The following is a 19956-nucleotide window of genomic DNA, read 5'->3' on the forward strand; positions in this document are numbered from 1 at the left end:
AACTTATCTTTCCGCAAACAATCTTGTAAAATCTGTATTGATCTTCTTTATCAATATATATTTTAAATTTGAAAATTGTGTTTGTATTCATCCCCCCCCCTTCTACAAACTGTTTAGTATTCTTGTAGACCCTTTTGGGACCAACAGTACCTTTTCTTAGCCGAGGTCATGCTTCTTTGAAGATTCTACAGGGGCAAGAAACCATGATTCAACCACCATCCCATACCTTACGATATATTTGAAGGACTTGCTTTGACTTCAAAAGGCAACCATGGACTCTCCATTTTTGGAATGTACTTGACAGAGTTGGCAGGTTTCTTGCATAATTTTTGCGTAACTATTTTACATCAAACAATTCATCCTAAAGGTGGCATTTCTCTACTTATTTGTTGGCAAAATTACAGTGACTGAGAGATAAATTAATCACATCCATCATGATCTATGTTTTTTGTTTACCAATGAATGGCACTAAAGTCTATCTTTGTTCCCTATCGATTGTAATCTAAAGTCTATCGAGGTTCATCATATTCATCTCCGTTCCACTTAAACTCTATCGGGGTTTATCATTTTTCATCTCTGTTCCCTGAATCGAAGTTTCAACAAAAACAAATCTGGGTTTTGGGTAGTTCTCGAAAAATCCAGATCCCATAAGTTACATTTTAGGTTTTTGATGGGCTGATGTTTGAGTTTGGAGTTTCTAATTTTGGAGTTGGCAGTATAGAGATAGAGATTGAATGATGGAGGTGATTATGGAGAGGAGATGAATGATGGAGGTGGTTTTGGAGTTCGGAGCTTTGCCTTTGTTTGTTGTCTTCTCTGTGCGTGTGTGTATATCTATCCCTAAATTTTGTTACATATGGCTTCATTTCTGCAAAAGCTCATTAGAAAGCAATCACCAACGCTAATAACCAATTTCAACAAACGAACTAGCGCCTTAACCCAAGTTTGCAATTCAAAACCGGAATCTTCCGCCACCACAATCCCCATAACCAGTTGGCGTCTCCAAAATAACCGATGCATCTAACCCTTCTAATTCCTACAAAATTTATCCAAGTTTTTCATTTGGGGATTTCTTAAATCTAATTTCTCAATATGGGTTAATATATCATAAAAACATTCAAAATTTTAATTTAAAATAAAAATATACAAAATGACCAAAATACCCCTAACCTAACAGAGTTTAAGTTAATAAAGTTAGAACAAAGGACTAAATCCATAACAAAAATGAAACTATGGTGACCATAGTTGTGATTATTTCATTTAAGGACTTAATTCATAATTTCCATATAACCATGGGGACCAAGTTTATAATTTAAAAGAATTATAAGTTGTAAGATTTTTTATTTAATTTTTATGATATTATTATCTTTTCCATAACAAAGAGTTATTTATCCTAATTAACAAACTTTAGCATATTAACTATGTTGTTCGATTTGTTTTTCAATTAAGGCTTGTTTGTTTACCTCTTAATAGTTTCATTAAGAGATAACATTTAAATCGTTAAGAGATGAATCTTGTTTGACAACAAAAAAAATCTGTCTCTTAACGGTTCTAAAACCCTCTAAATGATTTTGTATCATGGGTCTCCCTTAACCATTAAGCGCCCTAATTTCATTGTAAAGAATTATATTTCATTTTGCACTGTATCATGAGAGTCTCTTAATCATTTTGACCACTTAATCATTTTGCACCAAACCATTCAACAACTGTCAAACAACTTCTATTTCCTAAGACATGTATAGATAAAGTTGGCTGTATTGATAAGGTTGTCTGTATGATAACAAATAAAGTGTTTGATGGTTGTGTTGAATAAACAATTTGAATATCATAAATTACCATTTTACCCCAATCTATGTTTTTGTCTCAATAAAACAATTGTTGATAAATTTTTGAAAATAAATGGTTTTATTATAAAAGAAAATCAATTTAAAAGTTTTTTAAATAAAAACAATTTGATTTAACATAATAATATGAATTTAATGGTATAACGAAAACAACATTAATATGAATTTTCATTAATTTGTACTAGTGTTTAACATTGCGCGTTGCACGATGACGATAAATTTTTTTTTAAATTATTGAAATTAGCTAAATGAGTCGATGATTACATTTATATATTAAACTAATATAATCAATATTACCTTTAATATATGAATCTAACTTATCATTATTGGTTGTTTTTTTAATATATTATATTTATATATATATATACTTTGATATATAAATCTAACTTATCATTATTGGTTGTTCTTTTAATGTTATATATATATATATAATCACGAGGTGTATTAAGAGAATTAATTTACCATAATACATATCAATTTATCTTCTACATATATTCTCATAAAATATTTATATTCACCAAGCAATAATTGTGTTGTTATTTAYATTRATATWATTGTTGAATATTTTTGCAATTTGCTTATATTAGTTCATGATATACTCATTTGCAACATTRGTCAAGAACCTCRTTGAAACCAYTTTTTTCCTACATGCTATTGCATAAAGTGAAAATAATAGCTAGTATTATGACCATTATATATATATATATATATATATATATATAGGGTTGGGTTCATGTGAGACCAATGGTTTTTCGTGAGACCCGTGAAACCAATTTATGTTCATTGATCAACTTTATAAGTTAATGATCTAATGGTCTAAAATTGCACGATGGCAATTCTGTAATTATTGAGAAGTCTCGTGGCAATTTTATGATTATGAATTTCAAGATTGAAAATCTAATCCAATGGTTGAAAATAAGTCTTACGGGTCTCACGAAAAACCTTTGGTCTCATATGATCCCAAGTCTATATATATATATATATATATAAGAGTCTGATTGATTTGTTATTTTTTCATTTGACAGTCAAGCTTTTTAGATTTGTTTTAGACAGTTCATACTTCATAGTTTGGTTTATGTATAAAAAAATCCTGAAAATAGAGGTTTTAATAAAATTATGTAAAATAAAAGATATGTATTATATTGAATTTCATATTTTAAATATAGGGATGGAAAAGTCTTTTACATATATCAAATATTTTAAAAAATAAAAAATCTAAGAAAAAATTGGGTTTCTAATGTTTAGAGGATAACACCTCATTATGTTTGGTTTCTTCTTTAAGAATTAAAAATATTATAAAATAATTTCCAAGCTCAATGCTAAAAAAGGAATAAAAATCACAATAGACCGATCAAAATCAACAAAAACTCATATCATATTTGTTTTCATGAATGACGCCTCAAATCAACAAAAGGACAAATCACATCTACAAAAACTGAATAAAGAAGAAGAATTGAGAGATTAAAAGAGATTATTATGCTAAATAATGTTGACTTATTTCATCAAGGATTCATATGCCACTTTATTTACATAAAAAATAAATAAAAAATCATATGCCTACATAATTCCAACTTGAGTGTGAATTATCCGACTAAAAGACGAAATACTATACTTACATAATAAAAAACTCATACTATGATTAGTTTTATTAAATGACGCCTCAAATCAACAAAAATGCAAATCACCTCCACAAAATTATAACTGAATAGAGAGGAAGAATTGAGAGATTAATAGAGAAATTCATATGTTTGTATAATTCAAATTTTAGTGTGAATATCTCCAATTAAAAGACAAAAATAGTATACCTACATTAATAAAAACCTATATCATATTTCTCTTATTGAATGACGCCTCAAATAAACAAAAATGCAAATCACCTCAAAAACTGAATAGAGAGGAAAAATTGAGATGTTTTTTTTTTCCTTAAACAATGTTACACTATTTCTTCAAGGATTCATATGTCACTTTATCTACACACAAAAACTCCATATGCCTACATAATTCCAACTCTAATGTGAATATTTCCGACTAAAAAAAGAAATATTATACTTACATAAGCAAAAACCCATACTATGATTTGTCTTATTGAATGACACCTCAAATCAACAAAAATGCAAATCGCATCCACAAATTTATAACTGAATAGAGAGGATGAATTGAGAGATTATTATAGAGGTGTACCATATAGAGAAGATGAAAAATTTATAACCGAATAGAGAGAAATAATGAGAGTTAAAATAGTACTTATTAGAGGGAACATGAATAAGTTGAAACAACCTAATTAAATGATCTTAAATGTGAATATGAAACATAAAAAACAAAAATTAAGGTAGGAAAAACTTGAGAAAATGAGAAAAAAGATAAATCATTTTCTTGTTTTGAGAAGAGGCTACGTCATTACATGTGGTTTCTTCTTTAATATATATATATATATATATATATATATTGAAACTTTGAAAACAAATTTCATTAAGAAATAAAAGAAAGTAAATGGAAGAGCAAATCAAGAGTTGGAGGTTAAACTTGGGTATACAAAAATAACCCGGGTTAATTATGAGCTATACATTTTTCATTCAGGGGCAAAAAAGTTTTTAACATATTCAACATTTAAAAAAATCAAAAAAATGAGAAAAAAGTTAGGAGGAGTTCTAAACATTAAAAGATGTCACCTCATTATGCTTGGTTTCTCCTTTAATATATATATATAGATTAAGCAATATAAAAGATATGTGAACACAGAAACATCTAAAGACTGCAAGTTGATTTGGAGTGCCCCCAGATTTTATTACAACAAAATACGTGAACACAGAGGTACACCTCCATAAAAGGCATACAAATGCTCAATTACAACCTAATACCAAGTTACACTTGAATCCAACATGATATACATATCAGATACAACACATATATACATATATACATATGCACCAAAATCTTGTAAAAGGATAAACAGTATGTGCAGATGACAATCTTATTCTCGAATAAAAATGAGATGGAAATACAACCTTGGTGATGTACATAAGAAGTTTTAAAATGCTCACCGCACCTCATCTTGCTCCCACCAGAAGAATATGTAAATCAAGATTCAACAAGTGATATGAGGTCAAACATATCAGATACCACAAAAGGAATCAAAAGGTAACTCGATAAACTTGATGACTAACAGACGCAATTTAACAAATTATGAAGTATCTAGCAGTAAGTTCAGGAAAAAAACTTGACTTGCTGACATAAGAAGACATGTCAACTGGAAATAAGAGAACAAAAATTACTGATAGCATTGCCACCCAAAATAAAGCCAAGAAGATATGAAAGTACCGTTCTTTAAATTAATGGTTGCAATATTAATTTAGGCGTTTTTCTAGATTATAGGGGTGTAAATGATACGAGACAACTCGCGAGCTACTCGAGATTGACTCGGTCAAAGCTCGGTCAACACTCGACTCGAATAGGTTCTGCTCGACTCGATATATTAACGAATCGAGTCAAGCTACCTAATACTCGACTCGAAAAGCTCGAGAGATACTCAATTATTTTATATATAATTAGTTTTAAAATATAATCAGTTTCTATGATAAATTTTGTAAAATATAAATAATAAAAATGACTTGTATTTTTAGATATTTAAACAAAATTATGCATTTTTTTATTATAAAACTTAATCAATTATTTTTTATTAGAATCACAATTAAAAAAAGACAAAGAAAAACTATAAAAAAAGGTTAGTAAAATTGTCTTACATTGGAAGAGAGATAGTAAAGAAAAGAAGAAAAAATCTTATAAAAAGATAGGGAGATTAATGAAATTTCTAATTTTGTCTTTTTGATGATGAAGTTTGAAGTTGATTATTTAGTTTTATAAAAACTAAAAGAACACCTTTAAGTTTTTAAATTTATAAGAGAAAAACTCTAAAATTTCATAAATTTCAATGAGTGAGTTTGGTTCGAGCTTGATTCAAGTTCGAGCTTGATTCGAGTTCAAGTTCGAGCTTGAGAAATAGTTATCAAGTTCGAGTTGAACTTTAATCTTTACTACTCATGAGTTTTCGAGTCGAGTTCGAGCTTGGAAATTGAGTTTCGAGTTTGAGTCAAGTATAGTGATACTCGAGCTCAACTCGTATCATTTACACCTCTAATTATATATGAAAAAGTTATTGATGATAATGTGACATTTTACATGGTGAAAATGAGGGTGACGCGCACTTAACAGGGGCCACTTGACAGACGTTAGAAGAAGGGACGACCCATGTAGGCAAATTCAAACGACAGGGGGTTCGGCGTGGTCTCTAAATGGCATAGGTCATTTGAAATATCAAGGGTCAACTTGTTATAAATTCATACTCCCGGGGCTAAAAACTAATATCAATTTCTTAGGGGTCTTAAAATGAGTTTTGAGAACATGAGGGATCAATCTTGTATATAGTTATACTTCAGGGGCTCTTTTTTCATCTTCCCGGGTTAAACCCATCCAAAATCTTTTCTCCAAATTTTACACCATCCTCTCGGGTGTTCTTCCTACCGACGAAGTTTGCCTTTTCACCAATTCGATCTCTTCTGAGAACTCCAACACTCAATTTGACATAAAAATGGAGATTTCTCCTGTTTTTGGTCACCGGATGCAATCAATTTTCCTTACAGTACCGCGACCACCACTTCCTTTTTCAATCAAACCTATGAAGAATTCTCAGTCTCCATCTGCAACTTCTGTTACTACTACCACCAGCAACAGTCTAACCCTTCGAAGTCAATCTCATGATGGAACAACAGTTAATTGCTCTCCCAAATCCAAAGAGCACATCTCGTTATCCCGCCAAGTTAGACAGACAGCTATTATCGATATCCAACAAACCCCTGATCTGCAATTGGCTCTTTTAAGGTGATTATCTCAAATTTTAGGTATTATTAGTGTTAGGTTTCTCTAACATCAAATTGGCTCTGTTTGGAAGACGATTTGAGCTTTAGGGTCATCCTTATCTCTTCTCAAATGCAAATCCAACACGGGTTTCGTTACAAATTCAATACCCATTTATTTAGATTTGAAGTAGTTGCTATTAAGTATAATGCAGCTCAAAAATTTCAATGGGGTTGGTGAAATATACTTCAATTTTGAATTTATATATATAGCATATTTGATGTATTTTCTTTTGCCAGGTCAGGAGGTGTGCTGAAAGTGCAAGACTTCAATGTTGTTATGCGTCACTTGGGCAAACAAAATCGATTGAAGGATCTTTCTCAGGTTCTTCCAACTTGAACACCGCAACCTTCATGAATGAATGCAATAATATGGCTGCTTTCAATTCGATGATATATACTTAATTTTTCATAAAGAGCCTTCTGTGTTCTAATTATCTGATCACCAATCAATGCTTTTATTTGTATGTGTCAAAGAGTAATCTTTATATAAGGAGCAATGCAACAATAGTGTTTCTAGGTGATTACATGTTATGTTGATGTATATAGTTTTTGATTCAAGAATTAAGCTCCATTCAAAACCTTTTCTTACATGTTTAAGATTCATTTCGAATAGTTGATGAACTAAATGTGGTATTTTTTTGGAAATATTGCAGCTTTTCGAGTGGATGCAGGAAAACATGAAGCTAAACTTTGCTTCTTATAGTAGTTATGTGAAGCTCATGGGGAAGAGCCTCCATCCCAATAAGGCACTGGAAATATACAATGGCATAGAAGATAAGTTAACAAGGGTTAACCCATCTGTCTGTAATTCCGTCCTTGGTTGTTTAACTAAAAATGGCAAACTCGAGAGCGGCTTGGAACTTTTTCGTCACATGAAGCGAGACGGTCTAGTACCAGATGTCATTACTTATAGTACGGTATGCTTATAGCTCCCCGCGCCCTTAATAATTCTTGCGTAAATTTGTGTTAAGTTTCTTGTGCTTCCAAATAATTATGAGGAATTGTCTTATTTTCTGTTTGTTTTCGTAGCTACTTGCAGGTTGTGCGAAAGTCCAAGATGGTTATAAAAAAGCGATAGAGCTTGTTCAGGAGCTCAAGCACAAGGGTTTGCAGATGGATGGTGTTATTTATGGGACTCTGATATCTGTTTGTGCTTCGTGTAATCAATGCAAAGAAGCAGAGAGTTATTTTAACCAGATGAAGATTGAAGGCCATATTCCTAATGTATTCCATTACAGTTCTTTACTTAATGCCTATTCGGTGGACGGAAACTATGAAAAGGCCGAAGAGATTTTTAGAGAGATGAAATCAGCAGGATTAGTTGCAAACAAGGTTTGTTTCATATGCTTTTCACTGCCTTAAAAACATCAATCTAATATTATAAAACTTAGTTACTATGTTTGCTCACAATGTTGTGTTGCAGGTTGTTTTGACAACGTTATTAAAGGTGTATGTTAGAGGAGGTTTGTTTGAAAAATCAAGAGAGTTGCTAGGTGAACTAGAATCTCTTGGCTATGCAGAAGAAGAGGTAATTTTGGTACCTTTGTCCTTGTTATTATACCCACAAGTGATATCCAATCTTTAGATGATCTTCTCTAACAATTCTTCTCTCCCATGTAAATTGCAACATTTTTCTCTTTGGGATAAACCAAACCAAACTATCTCGCCTTAAGGTGGGGTCGGGGGGTGAGATAATCGCAAACCTGACCTCTACCCTCTATAAGAGTGGAGCGGGAAGATTTTTCTGTTTGGGATGTTCCTTGGAATTGTGACATTTGATTTCCTGGAAAGATTCCAATTTAAAATCATTTACTTGCTCATTGTCGTTGATAAAAATAATTGATGATTTTTTATGGGTCCATAGGATTCTTCTACTTTCTTACCATTCAGGGGTATTTAAGGCATTTGGTTAGTAGTCATATAAATTGTAATTTTGCATTGTGATTTCATTGTAGATGCCCTACTGTTTGCTAATGGATGCTCTATCAAAAGCCGGTCAAGTAGATGAAGCTAAGTTGGTATTTACTGAAATGAAGAGAAAAAATGTGAAAACAGGTGCGTACCCTTTACAGCTCATTCATTCTTTCGCTTTTCTACAAATCCAACTCTTTCCACTCCCTCCAAAGAAAAAAAAAACTGCCCCAATTAACTAGTTTACTTTTTGAGCTTATTGAAAAAGTCATTTTGGCTTAGCCATTGAAAAACTACTTTCAAGTAGTGTTTTAATAAACTCCAAGAGTTCTTCCACTTTCTGTCAGTTATGCCCTTGTATTTTTCCAATTAATTTTGTAACATGTACTTTAAGGTCATTTTATATTGTCATCCAAATTATCAACTAGTTTTTACTTTTTTACCAACAACTAGCTTATTAGCCTAGCTTTTTAGCTAGTTTGCCAAACATAGCCGTAAGGGGCCGTTTAACCAACAATTACCCGGTAAGCGTTTAACAGTAAGATTCAACACTATCACTTACCTTACCAAGTACGATTTTAGCGCATCAAAACAGCATTGTATGCAATGCAACAGTTTACGCGGTAAGAGCTAACCGGGTAAGAGTCGTCACCCTTACTTACCAGGTAAGAACATTATAGCTTTCGAATTGACAATGTAGTTTTAAGGACATTATCGGACTTTTTGTCAAGTATCCAATTAACCTTTGAATAACAAGCAAAATTAGTGAATCTTGTGAACCTGAATTAACACCATCAACATATTTGTAATGATGATCATGAGCAAATTTGTAGTAACTTTAAACATGAGAACTTTCTGAAATAGGAAATATTGCTATTTCTAACGGGACGTCCAAAAAAGGAAAATGTTGCAATTTCAAGATGTTTTTCTTGATAGCTTCTTCTTGTTTTTCTCTTAAAATAACTTCCCATTAACTCGATTTGTGAAGTTCTTGAATCTAACTTTTTTCATATTTAAACATCCAGATGGCTATGCATACAGCATAATGATTTCTGCCTTCTGTAAGTATGGGCTTCTTGATGATGCAAAGCAATTAGCATCAGAATTTGAAGCCAAGTATGAAAAATATGACGTCGTTATATTGAACACAATGCTGTGCGCCTACTGCAGAACCGGAGAAATGGAGAATGTGATGAAATTGATGAAGAAAATGGATAGTTTGGCAATCAATCCTGACCGAAATACTTTTCATATTTTGATCAAGTATTTCGTTAAGGAGAAGTTATATATGCTTGCTTACAAGACTTTGCAAGATATGCACAGCAGAGGCCAACGACCAGATGAAGTATGTTCCCCTTTATTTTAGTTCTTCTCTTTTCTCTATTTTATATATCTATGCGCTTGTAGTTTGTTTTCTTATCTTTTTGCTCCTTAACATATAGTTTAAATAAAATGTTTGACCGTTTGTTAAGTATCTAAAATGCCTGTCTATAATGACACAGTAAATGAATATTACGGACCCAAATGCATTTCATCAACAAATTTTGGGTGACCTTATTCTTGGACGTTTTCTCAAGAATGAAAGTTTTCCAATTTTCATACCTTTTGTGCACGGTTTGGTTTTGTGTGGTTTTAGAATATATGTGGTATCAAACTGTTCAAAAGGGTCTGGTTCAGTTTTAAGGTGTAAGCTACCAAACCGTTGGCACTGTTTTGAACGGTTTGGTTAACCAATTTCAGTTGCAGTTTCAGTTTCTATTTTGAACATAAACTAGATAATTACTCCAAAATTCAGCATACAGCTTTGCTCTGAATCTCACAGCAATTTTAATAATCTTGTAGGGAAGGATTGCAATAAATATACTATATCTGATGATCGCCTTTTTGCAGGAACTTTGTTCTAATTTAATATTTCATCTTGGTAAAACGGGTGCCCATTCAGAAGCATATGTTGTATACAATATGTTGAGATATAGCGAGAAACCAATGTGCAAAGATCTCCACGAGAAAGTTCTTTATATTCTCATAGCCGGGCGTCTTTATAAAGATGCATATGTTGTCTTCAAGGTCTGTTATTATTGTTATCTCAAATGGAAATGTATTTTTTTGTCGGTTTCACTTGCTAACGTATAATTCAATTTTTCAGGACAATGCAAGATTCATCTCTCGGCCCGCTATGAAGAGGTTTGCTAGTATGTTTATGAGATTTGGTAATATAAATTTAATAAATGATGTGATGAAGGCCATCCACAACTCCGGCTACAACATTGGTCAGGTACAGTTTATGGTTTAGGGTTTTGGTTTGTTGACCATGAAAACATTCAAAACTGCCTCATGGAACCGTCTTTGGTTCTAAAAGAGAAGATTGAATCAGTTTATTTGCATTTCAGGGTTTGTTTTCAATGGCGGTATCACGGTACATAGGTGAACCAGAAAAGAAGGAATTGCTACTTCAATTGCTAGAATGGATGGGTGGTCAAGGGTATGTTGTAGATCCATCCACGAGAAATTTAATACTCAAGAACTCGGATTTGTTTGGACGCCAACAAACGGCCGAGATTTTGTCCAAACAACATGTGATGTCAAAAACACGCGATACCAGTAAAAGATGAACCAGATGCCAGTTGTTTCCAGATAGATCTTTTCACACCGGCATCCAAAACTATATGTTTTCTTTTGAAGTATATAATATTTATATACAGCAAAATTGACACACACTGCTCACATTTGATGAGGCTTGCACCATTGACATCCAAGAAGGTTGGGTTACTGGATACTTCTAGGCCAATGAACCCTTGGTGAGAAGTACGGATTCACAAGGCCAGCATGAGATCTGGGGTGTTGTATGAAGCATGGTCCGTATTCTTGCAGGTCTGCGCGTTGCGACCATCATGAACGCAATAAAATGAATACCAACGTATGGTAAACATTTGATGGCAACCATCATCAACTGCTACTTTTGGAAATGAAGTTCATGATGTGGAAGCAAGTCGATTAATTAGGAAGAACTGTTATTTGTAGGTTTACTATAGGAAGGAGGAAAGTGTGATGTAAAATGTTGGTCATCTGTAGAAGCTGTTACATGGTATGGTATACAAGAGGTTCATAAAACATTTAAAGGGTTGGTATGTAGATTTTTAAACCCCAAGGGCACTTTATGCAATTTATTATGGCATCCAATTTATTCGTACTTTTTACTAAACGCTCATTTGGTAAGTGTTCACTGAATAAATTTCCTTATCGGATGAATATGAAGAGAACCAAGAATCTTATCGGGTAAGAGCGATGAGAATGATGAGGTTTTACCCGGTAAGTGAAGATTATGACTCTTACCCTGATAAGCATTTACCCGACAAATTGTTGAATATATTTTGATGTACCAAAATCTTGCTCATTAAAATAAATTACAGTGATTCCCTGTGAGACAACTCCTACAGGATAAGCATTTAGGTAACAACCCCTGCATCTATTTTTGATTCTGATCTTTCATTGTTCAATGCATTCAGATAAAATACACATCATCAATTTTATATCAAACCTTATTCATTTCGACATAACCAACTGCATCAATTTTCTTACTATTTTCACTTATGCTCTCTTTCCAACACATAACTGTTGGGTTCTTTCTGACGGATATGGTTGGTGCATGATCTACGGAGAAAGGTTGGTGCTTGATGATGTCAACGAGAACCAACTGAACCAATTCCTTTCGATCTCCGGCGGATCATTTCGACGATGAACACTCCCTACCCAACACCCATAACCCCATCTCAAACCCGAATCGGATGGATAGGAACAGGCGTAATGGGGTCGGCAATGGCCTCTCGTCTTCTTTCCGCCGGCTACGCCCTCACCATTTACGCTCGAACCCCTTCCAAAACCCTATCACTCCAATCGCAAGGTGCCCGTCTCGTCGATTCCCCATCGGAAGTCGCCAAAGCAAGCGATGTCGTTTTCACAATGCTGGGACACCCATCAGATGTTCGACAGATTGTCTTAGAGAATCCTGATTCAATTCTATCTTCTTTAAACCCCGGAGGTGTTATAGTTGATCACACTAGCAGCCACCCAAATCTTGCAAAACAGGTTTTTGATTCTGCTCGCGAGAAGAATTGCTGGTCTGTTGATGCTCCTGTATCTGGTGGTGATATTGGTGCTAGAGATGGAAAATTGGCCATACTAGCCGGCGGCGATGAAGGCGTTGTAAAGTGGTTGTCTCCATTGTTTACGTTAATGGGGAAACCAAATTATATAGGTGTTGCTGGGTGTGGACAAAGTTGCAAGATTGCTAATCAGATCACAGTGGGTGGGAGTTTGTTGGGGTTGAGTGAAGGATTGGTGTTTGCTGAGGCGTCCGGATTGGATAAGGGACGGTGGTTGGAGGCGGTGAGGCAAGGAGCTGCAGGATCTTCAGTAATGGAATTATTTGGGGAAAGGATGATCGGAAGGGACTTCCGGCCTGGTGGGTTTGCTGAATACATGGTGAAAGATTTGGGGATGGGTTTGGATGTTGTGGAGGAGGAAGGTGATAAGGTGGTGGTGATGCCCGGCGCTGCTTTGTGCAAGGAACTATTTTCCGGCATGGTTGCTAATGGAGATGGTAAGTTTGGGACTCAAGGGCTTATCACTGTTGTTGAAAGGATCAATGGCAAGAGATAAGTGTGTATGAACCCTCTATCCCTCTCCAAGTAATATAAAGTTTGAAATTTCCAAGGTGAGTTATAAACACCAATATTGTCTTTTCATGTAGGTTTTTGTGTTCTATATGTGCATTCGTTGCATTATCTATGTATGAATTATATATGTACATATTTAGTTGTGTTTCTCTTCCAAATTATGCATGGTTGACTCATAATCTACAAAGCAGGACTTGTGATCCTGTTTCTTAGATAACATCTTCAATTTCTTGAATCTGATGGAAATAGTTGTTCAATGTTTCAAATTGTTAGATAACATCTTCAATAGTTGGGAAAAATCTTGCATTCAACAACAAAGAGATGGCTAGTGCATTGATAGAAGCTTTTGACTCTTCAACATCAAACACCCTTCTGAGTACTGTGTATGTTCTCTAGTCGATAATTTGTTTGTTTTAGGTTGAGAATGACTTATGAATCATGATGCTTGCACTGTTCAAAGTCCACAAGATAAACTTGCCCTGATTGTTGTTTTGAATTTGTCCTAAGAAGTCACTTGTCAAATAGAGACAATAATGGTACCAGATGGTTCTTCCCCTTTAAATTAGCTAACATATACTTATATGAACAGTTGCATCAATAGCACAAAACTAGAAGCCATGCAGTTTTTGCTCTGTGAAAGGCTGGAGAGTGGGGCTTCATGTTGATCAGTGGGCCTTGAGGTTCCATAACAGAGTGAGGTAGCAGTTGTTTCAAGGTGTGTTGCTATTCCTTCAATCATGGTGGCATTAATTAGCTGATATTGGAACACTTGAAGGATTTTTCAAGATATTTAAGTTCTCTTGGACCCAAATGATGGTTGCTACCACATATATAGGTTTAGTTACAACACAAGTGGGTTCTATTTAGTAATCTGCAAATGCAGCTAGGTTAATGTCTGAATAGGGGATTTAAATGTGGTTATGTCATAAAGAATCATCTAGTCATAAGCCACAAATCTGTTGTCAAGATGTGACTTCATACAAATCTCAACACCAGCGCATTTGTAATGGTAGTGATTGCATCAAAAATCTACCACTACCAGCAACTTAGTTGAAAAAATGGGAGTTGGATAATAAGCTGATAGTTAGCAGAAAAGCTAGTCAATTTTGTTTAAACCAATTCAATCAAAATAAGAATAATAGCAATTAACACAGGATCTGAAAACCAAAAACCAACAAGATCAAAACACCAAGTTCAAAGCCCCAAGAAAAGAAATAAAAAAACTAGATGATCGAAAGGCATTTATAGGTCAAAGTCCAACAAGATATCAGAAAACCAAGAAAATCCATAAAGCTTTTAGCGTTTCAATTTTAGGTGTTGATGATGCATGGTTTCGATTATGAGGGAAGGAGATGCAAGGTTTGAATTATGGGGGAGAATCATCAGGGAAGGAGATGAAGAGAAGAGAGGGAGACTTGAGGAGCGAGATGGGAACAGAGAAGAGAGATGACCGGGAGTGCAAGGTCACCAAGAGACAAATAAGAAAGGGTGTCACTGGTTGCTGGGAATTTGCTCGTCGAGGAAACAAAAGGTAGTCACACAAATTGGTGTCATGAAGAGATGGTAAATGAGAAGAGGCGTTAGGGTTGTATTGAGCGTGTTAAACAAGGGGTAGGATGGATCATTTTGTTGGTTGAATCTTGACAAGTGAGGTTTCTTGAATATGCGAATAAGACAACAAATTTTTTATTAAGCTCTAAGTAAAGACCCTAACTATTTCAAAAAGTCCGTCAAATACAATTCGAAGAAATTGAAAAGTATTGAGAATCTTGAGATCAAAAGGTAAATTACAATGATTTTTTGAAAAAGAAGAACCAAGACTAAAAAATAGTAAAAGTGTAAAACAAGTTACATAATTAAGGGGCTGTTTACTTGCGGCTTAATTAGGCTTATTGGTCTATCTGACTTATTCGCACAACTCATTTGGGTTGTTTACTTAAGACTCTAAAAACCCATCTATCACTATCTCAACATGCCTTCTATAGTTTCAATCTACCCTCCTTTTGGTCACCTTATCTACATGTCATGCATGGTCTGATAGTTTGGTCATGTGCTAGAAGTCAAGTCTCTAAAGTGGTCATCTAACCGAAAAGCCAACCAATTGAACGATCTTTTAGGTTAGCTTGCCTTATCATATATATCTGCCAAATTGTTTTGATTAGATGACATATAACAATTGTTTTTCTATTCGTTTTTTTATAGCAAGCATCAATCAACGTTTAATCGCTTACTATTTTGCTAATTAATTTGTTTAGGATCACCAATTTTCATTAATTCATTTGCACTTGCATCTCAATTGAAAAGCGGTTAGTTGGTTAACGTTTACATATGTAACTATTTATTCAATTAGATCTTGGTTCGAAAAATGTTAAAACTGTTTATTCAATTAATCTATCAAAATCTATATGTATATATATAAGGAAAATCAACAAAAAATAATGTGGCACTCTTTTAGGGGATGTTTGGTTCACATAATGGAATTTGATGGAATTGGAATCCATCAAAGGAATTTGACTTTGAAGGAATTGGAATGGAATTTGACCATGCGTTTGGTTGGTAGGAATTGGAATGAGATCTCTCAATAGAACTAGAACAATCGTCTTTCTTTGGACTATCCCACCCATCGCCACGCCCACACCCTACCAACCACCTTGTCACTACTGTCGTCGTAATAGCTATCACCCCGCCCCACCCCTCCTACCCCATATGTGGGGGTTGTTGGGGGCGGGGTTTGGGTAGGGGCGGGGCAGGGTGATGGGTGTTACGACGACAATAGTGACAAGGTGGTTGGTAGGGTGTGGGCGTGGCGATGAGTGGAATAGTCTAAAGAAAGACGATTGTTCTAATTATATTGAGAGTTGTCATTCCAATTCTAACCAACCAAACGCATGGTCATGATTTGAGTATGTAGGTTGTGGAATGCATTAAATACAAAGAGAAATATAGAGTTGATTAACTTGTATTTGGTTATGATTGATGAAAGAGTATCTTATTTCTTATCGTATGCTTGATGTTTTAAAAATTATGTACATACTATCTTCATACACATGTAATCTAAGGGGCTGTTTGGCAGTTGCTGAATGGTTTAGTACAGAATGATTAAGTGGTCAGAATGATTAAGAGGCTTTCATGATATAGTGCAAAATTAAATATAATTGTTTGATAATTGTTTACAATGACATTAGGACGCTAAATGGCTAAGAGAGACCTATTATACAAAATCATTCAAAGGATTTTAGAACCCTTAAGAGACAGACTTTTTTTTTTGTCAAACAAGATTTACCTCTTAACAATTTAAAGGCTGTCTCTTAATGAAACTATTAAGAGGTAAACAAACAACCCCTTAAGTTTGTTTGTTCCATCATGATGTACCAAATTCTAATAACATGTATTTATATGAATAACCTTCCATTTAATTTTCATATTATAGTTATCAGTACACATATTACACGCATGTCTTCACACATGATTAGTTATATGTTATATTATCTCGGTTAACATCATGTGCTTGATGATGACAAAGACATGGAAAACCCAAGATACCAATACTTGCTTCAAAGTTTTTAGCAACATCATTTATTCCCACATTTAACTCAAGATGGCATTTTTTAATATTTTATGGTATTTAGTTTCTTGGAGGAATAATCATCAAACTTTTCGTATTCTTCGACTTGAAAAGTTCTTCGAGCTCCGGATTGATATTTAAAGTGGATTGTAAAACCACCGATGATAACTTCTTCCAAACCGACATGTTTCCAGCCAGCTGCTCGAAAGTAGGTCTGTCAAAAATGAACCCGTGTGTCATGCTTATAATCATTGTAAATTTGCAAAGAAAACAAAAAGACATCAAATAAAAGATGATAATATATAACTATCAACACATGGACGAAGGGTTGAAAAAAGAACACATTAATTTTACGAAAATGCAATCACCCTTTTACTATCATCAATCATATATGATGCTATGTGAGACGTGGGTGACCTTTGGCGTGACCTAGATTGCGGGTCAATTCGCCTACCTGCCTGTCGCCATATCCTCTCATGCTTATTATCACATGTGATTTAGTATAGTAAACCGATGTTTTCGTCAACTAAATGTTCACATTATCTAACACGTAACCAAAAATTTGATGAAGAAAAATAAACTCACTTGGAAGAATTTATGACAGAAAAAAGCTCCATTCCACCCTCGTCTGCAATCACAGAAGCAGCCAAAAATTGAGGAAGAACCATAAGTTCACCTTCTTTCACGTCACCATCAAAACTGGGCTTTCCTTCATTACCCACAACCCGGATCCGACCACTACCCTTGGCAACATAAATGACCTGACCCGTCCCGTCTGCCACATAGCTTGGTGCCAACATGGCCTTCCCTTCCAATCTCACAAATCTTGCACTCAAATTCATTCCAACAAGCACCGGAAACTCTTTTTCCGTCAAGGAATTGATGATTCCACCGCCTTCCACAACCACATCAGCGCCCAGAGTATCAATAGCGGCATATACTTTCTCTTTCACGTGCTCACTTGGGTTTGGAAACTCAGTTCCTTTCCTGAGTTTAACGATCAACGAACCTGGTTGGCTACTTATAAGATCTTCAGCTTCCTTGTTGTTGAGATCAAAAACTTTGGCGACAATATCGGATTGGAATCCACGAAGCATACCTTGAGCTCCGCCCAAGAAAAAGTAACCCATTTCACCGGCGACTTGCGCTTTGGCGGTTTCACACAGGAATATTAGGGTCAAATCGGTGTTGCCACCGTTGAACCACCATGAAATCTCCCCCCTTGGCAGCGGAATTGCATCCCCTTTCTTGATCACCACCACTGTTTCTTCTGAACTATTTGATGCCACCAGTCCAACTGTGCAACTGCCTATATATACATGAAGATCATATATGTGTTCAGATATATTAATGAATAGTGAATTATCATATGAAGTTGATTAATTATGTGAATGATTGACAAAGGTACCTTGAAGAACGTAAGCAATTTTAGAGGAATCGAAAGAGTGAGGAAAAGCGAATCCAAGAGGGTGGAGGATAAGCTTGCCGGCACCAAGCTTGCATTCCGACAACAATGGCGATTTGGAAGGTGTCCATGTATAGTACGCTCCTCCCTCTCCTTCATACACAGTCTGGTCCGCCTTCTCCGCCACCAAGTTCATTTCCGTTTTCTTCAAAACCGAAAATTTAAAAGTTACGAGATCAAAAGAGATATGATGATCTTAATTGCAAATCTCAATTCAAGCAAATAGATATGAATCACACACATATATATACTAGTTGCCTACAGTTGAGAGGCAATTGAGCCTGTGTTTGGTGCATGCGACGGGACACGAATAGACGGGACAAAACTCTTTTCCATGTTTGGCGTAGAATATGACAGAACAAAAACTCACTGTCCGACGTTTGACACGATATATGACAAGGACAGGGATAAAAACTGAGACAAGGTGAGAAACCATGGGACAAAAAGGTTTTTTCTTGTTACACCAAAATAGGTGGAACAAAAAATGCGATAAGAATGAGACAAAAACTAAAATATTACTAATATACCATGGTTTGATATATAACCTTAATATGATATTTGTTATGGTTATTACCGCTAGTTTTCAAGTACTTCATCTTTCAGATTGATCTATCATTCCATACCGGATTTATGATATCTCTATCTTTTTTTTATCCAGATTTCATATCTATCTTTCTCATATTTGACTGATTTTGTATGCTCATGCCTAGTCCTCTTGATTAGACTATCTATGCCTATATTTCAATCCGGATTTGATATCCCTCTTTAACCTCTTCAAGGCATGGAAAACCTAAAAAAACAAAGGAGAGGCAAGGGTCGAGAATCTTATTCGGTAAGAGCGATGATAAAAATGGAGAGTTTTATCCGGTAAGTGAGGATGACGACTCTTATTTGCCAGGTAAATTGCTGCATACGATATCATTTTGACAGACTACAACCTTAGTGTTAACTCTTACCGAGTAAGGGTTTAGATAACGATCTTTTTAATGATTATTTTGCATTTGAACGAGTTTGTCATGGTTATTATTTATAAGTTTTATGAAGTTTAAAGAATTTAAAAAAAAATTGCATGTGCGAAGTGATTTCTTGTAAATTTGAAATTTAAGGAATAATGAATAAAACAATACATAATGTTTCATAGGTTGTTTAAATACGTAAGTTGTTTTTAAACAGTTACATATATGTCTTATAGGGTCAGATAGGGGAACTATAGAAAATGAAAAAAATGATAAAACACTTTAATAACCATTCATCTGTATGTATGCACATGTACATACAAATAATTTTTCCAATATGTACATATGCATAACACGCACATGTGTATAAATTAAAAACCAAGAAACATCTTCAATTACTTGTATATAGGGGTTGGTTCAAATACTAACCAAGATTTTTGTGTTAACTTTGTTAACCAAGCTCAACCAATCATATTCCATCTTTTCTTTAGGTTCACATATAACTCATATATTAATGACAAGAGTAATTAAGTAATTTGTCATTTATGTAACTCCCAAATCATTAATTAGGAGTTACAAATCTAAAAATCTCAATAATTGATGATTATGTAATATTGATATTTTTT

At 34.4% G+C, this 19956-nt stretch overlaps 3 protein-coding genes across 4 annotated transcripts; 2 read left to right on the top strand and 1 right to left on the bottom strand.

Moving 5' to 3' along the window:
* The first annotated feature begins 6366 nt into the window (after positions 1 to 6366).
* LOC112516414 (pentatricopeptide repeat-containing protein At1g10910, chloroplastic) lies at positions 6367 to 11852 on the top strand. Of its 2 annotated transcripts, none has more exons than XM_025123431.1 (10): positions 6367 to 6719; positions 6995 to 7079; positions 7411 to 7674; positions 7787 to 8089; positions 8181 to 8285; positions 8713 to 8812; positions 9694 to 10013; positions 10559 to 10735; positions 10815 to 10943; positions 11059 to 11852. In XM_025123431.1, the coding sequence occupies exons 1-10, from the start codon at positions 6430 to 6432 to the stop codon at positions 11278 to 11280; spliced, it is 1995 nt and encodes a 664-aa protein (XP_024979199.1). In that variant the 5' UTR covers positions 6367 to 6429; the 3' UTR covers positions 11281 to 11852. The 2 variants fall into 2 exon arrangements, with proteins under 2 accessions (XP_024979199.1, XP_024979200.1); XM_025123432.1 differs by having other exon boundaries at positions 6640 to 6719; positions 7000 to 7079.
* Positions 11853 to 12274: 422 nt separating this feature from the next.
* LOC112516929 (probable 3-hydroxyisobutyrate dehydrogenase-like 2, mitochondrial) lies at positions 12275 to 13556 on the top strand. Its single transcript, XM_025124184.1, has one exon. It carries the CDS (start codon positions 12404 to 12406, stop codon positions 13325 to 13327), a length of 924 nt encoding a protein of 307 aa, XP_024979952.1. The 5' UTR covers positions 12275 to 12403; the 3' UTR covers positions 13328 to 13556.
* Positions 13557 to 16969: 3413 nt separating this feature from the next.
* LOC112516255 (glycinin G3-like) lies at positions 16970 to 18510 on the bottom strand. Its single transcript, XM_025123273.1, has 3 exons — positions 18318 to 18510; positions 17495 to 18218; positions 16970 to 17123 (listed from the first exon to the last, which is right to left on the bottom strand). The coding sequence occupies exons 1-3, from the start codon at positions 18508 to 18510 to the stop codon at positions 16970 to 16972; spliced, it is 1071 nt and encodes a 356-aa protein (XP_024979041.1).
* Between the last annotated feature and the right edge of the window lie 1446 nt (positions 18511 to 19956).

This window comes from Cynara cardunculus (genome assembly GCF_001531365.2).
Source record: "Cynara cardunculus var. scolymus isolate 2C chromosome LG 8, CcrdV1, whole genome shotgun sequence".
NCBI lineage: Eukaryota > Viridiplantae > Streptophyta > Magnoliopsida > Asterales > Asteraceae > Cynara > Cynara cardunculus.

Coding starts and splice junctions, on each gene's coding strand:
- LOC112516929 (XM_025124184.1), top strand. CDS start 12,404: ATGAACACTCCCTACCCAACACCCATAACCCCATCTCAAACCCGAATC.
- LOC112516414 (XM_025123431.1), top strand. CDS start 6,430: ATGGAGATTTCTCCTGTTTTTGGTCACCGGATGCAATCAATTTTCCTT. Junction 8,813..9,693: donor GAGAAAAAATGTGAAAACAG/GTGCGTACCCTT, acceptor TTAAACATCCAG/ATGGCTATGCATACAGCATA. Junction 10,014..10,558: donor GAGGCCAACGACCAGATGAA/GTATGTTCCCCT, acceptor GCCTTTTTGCAG/GAACTTTGTTCTAATTTAAT.
- LOC112516255 (XM_025123273.1), bottom strand. CDS start 18,510: ATGAACTTGGTGGCGGAGAAGGCGGACCAGACTGTGTATGAAGGAGAG. Junction 18,219..18,317: donor AATTGCTTACGTTCTTCAAG/GTACCTTTGTCA, acceptor ATGTATATATAG/GCAGTTGCACAGTTGGACTG. Junction 17,124..17,494: donor TCTGTCATAAATTCTTCCAA/GTGAGTTTATTT, acceptor CATTTTTGACAG/ACCTACTTTCGAGCAGCTGG.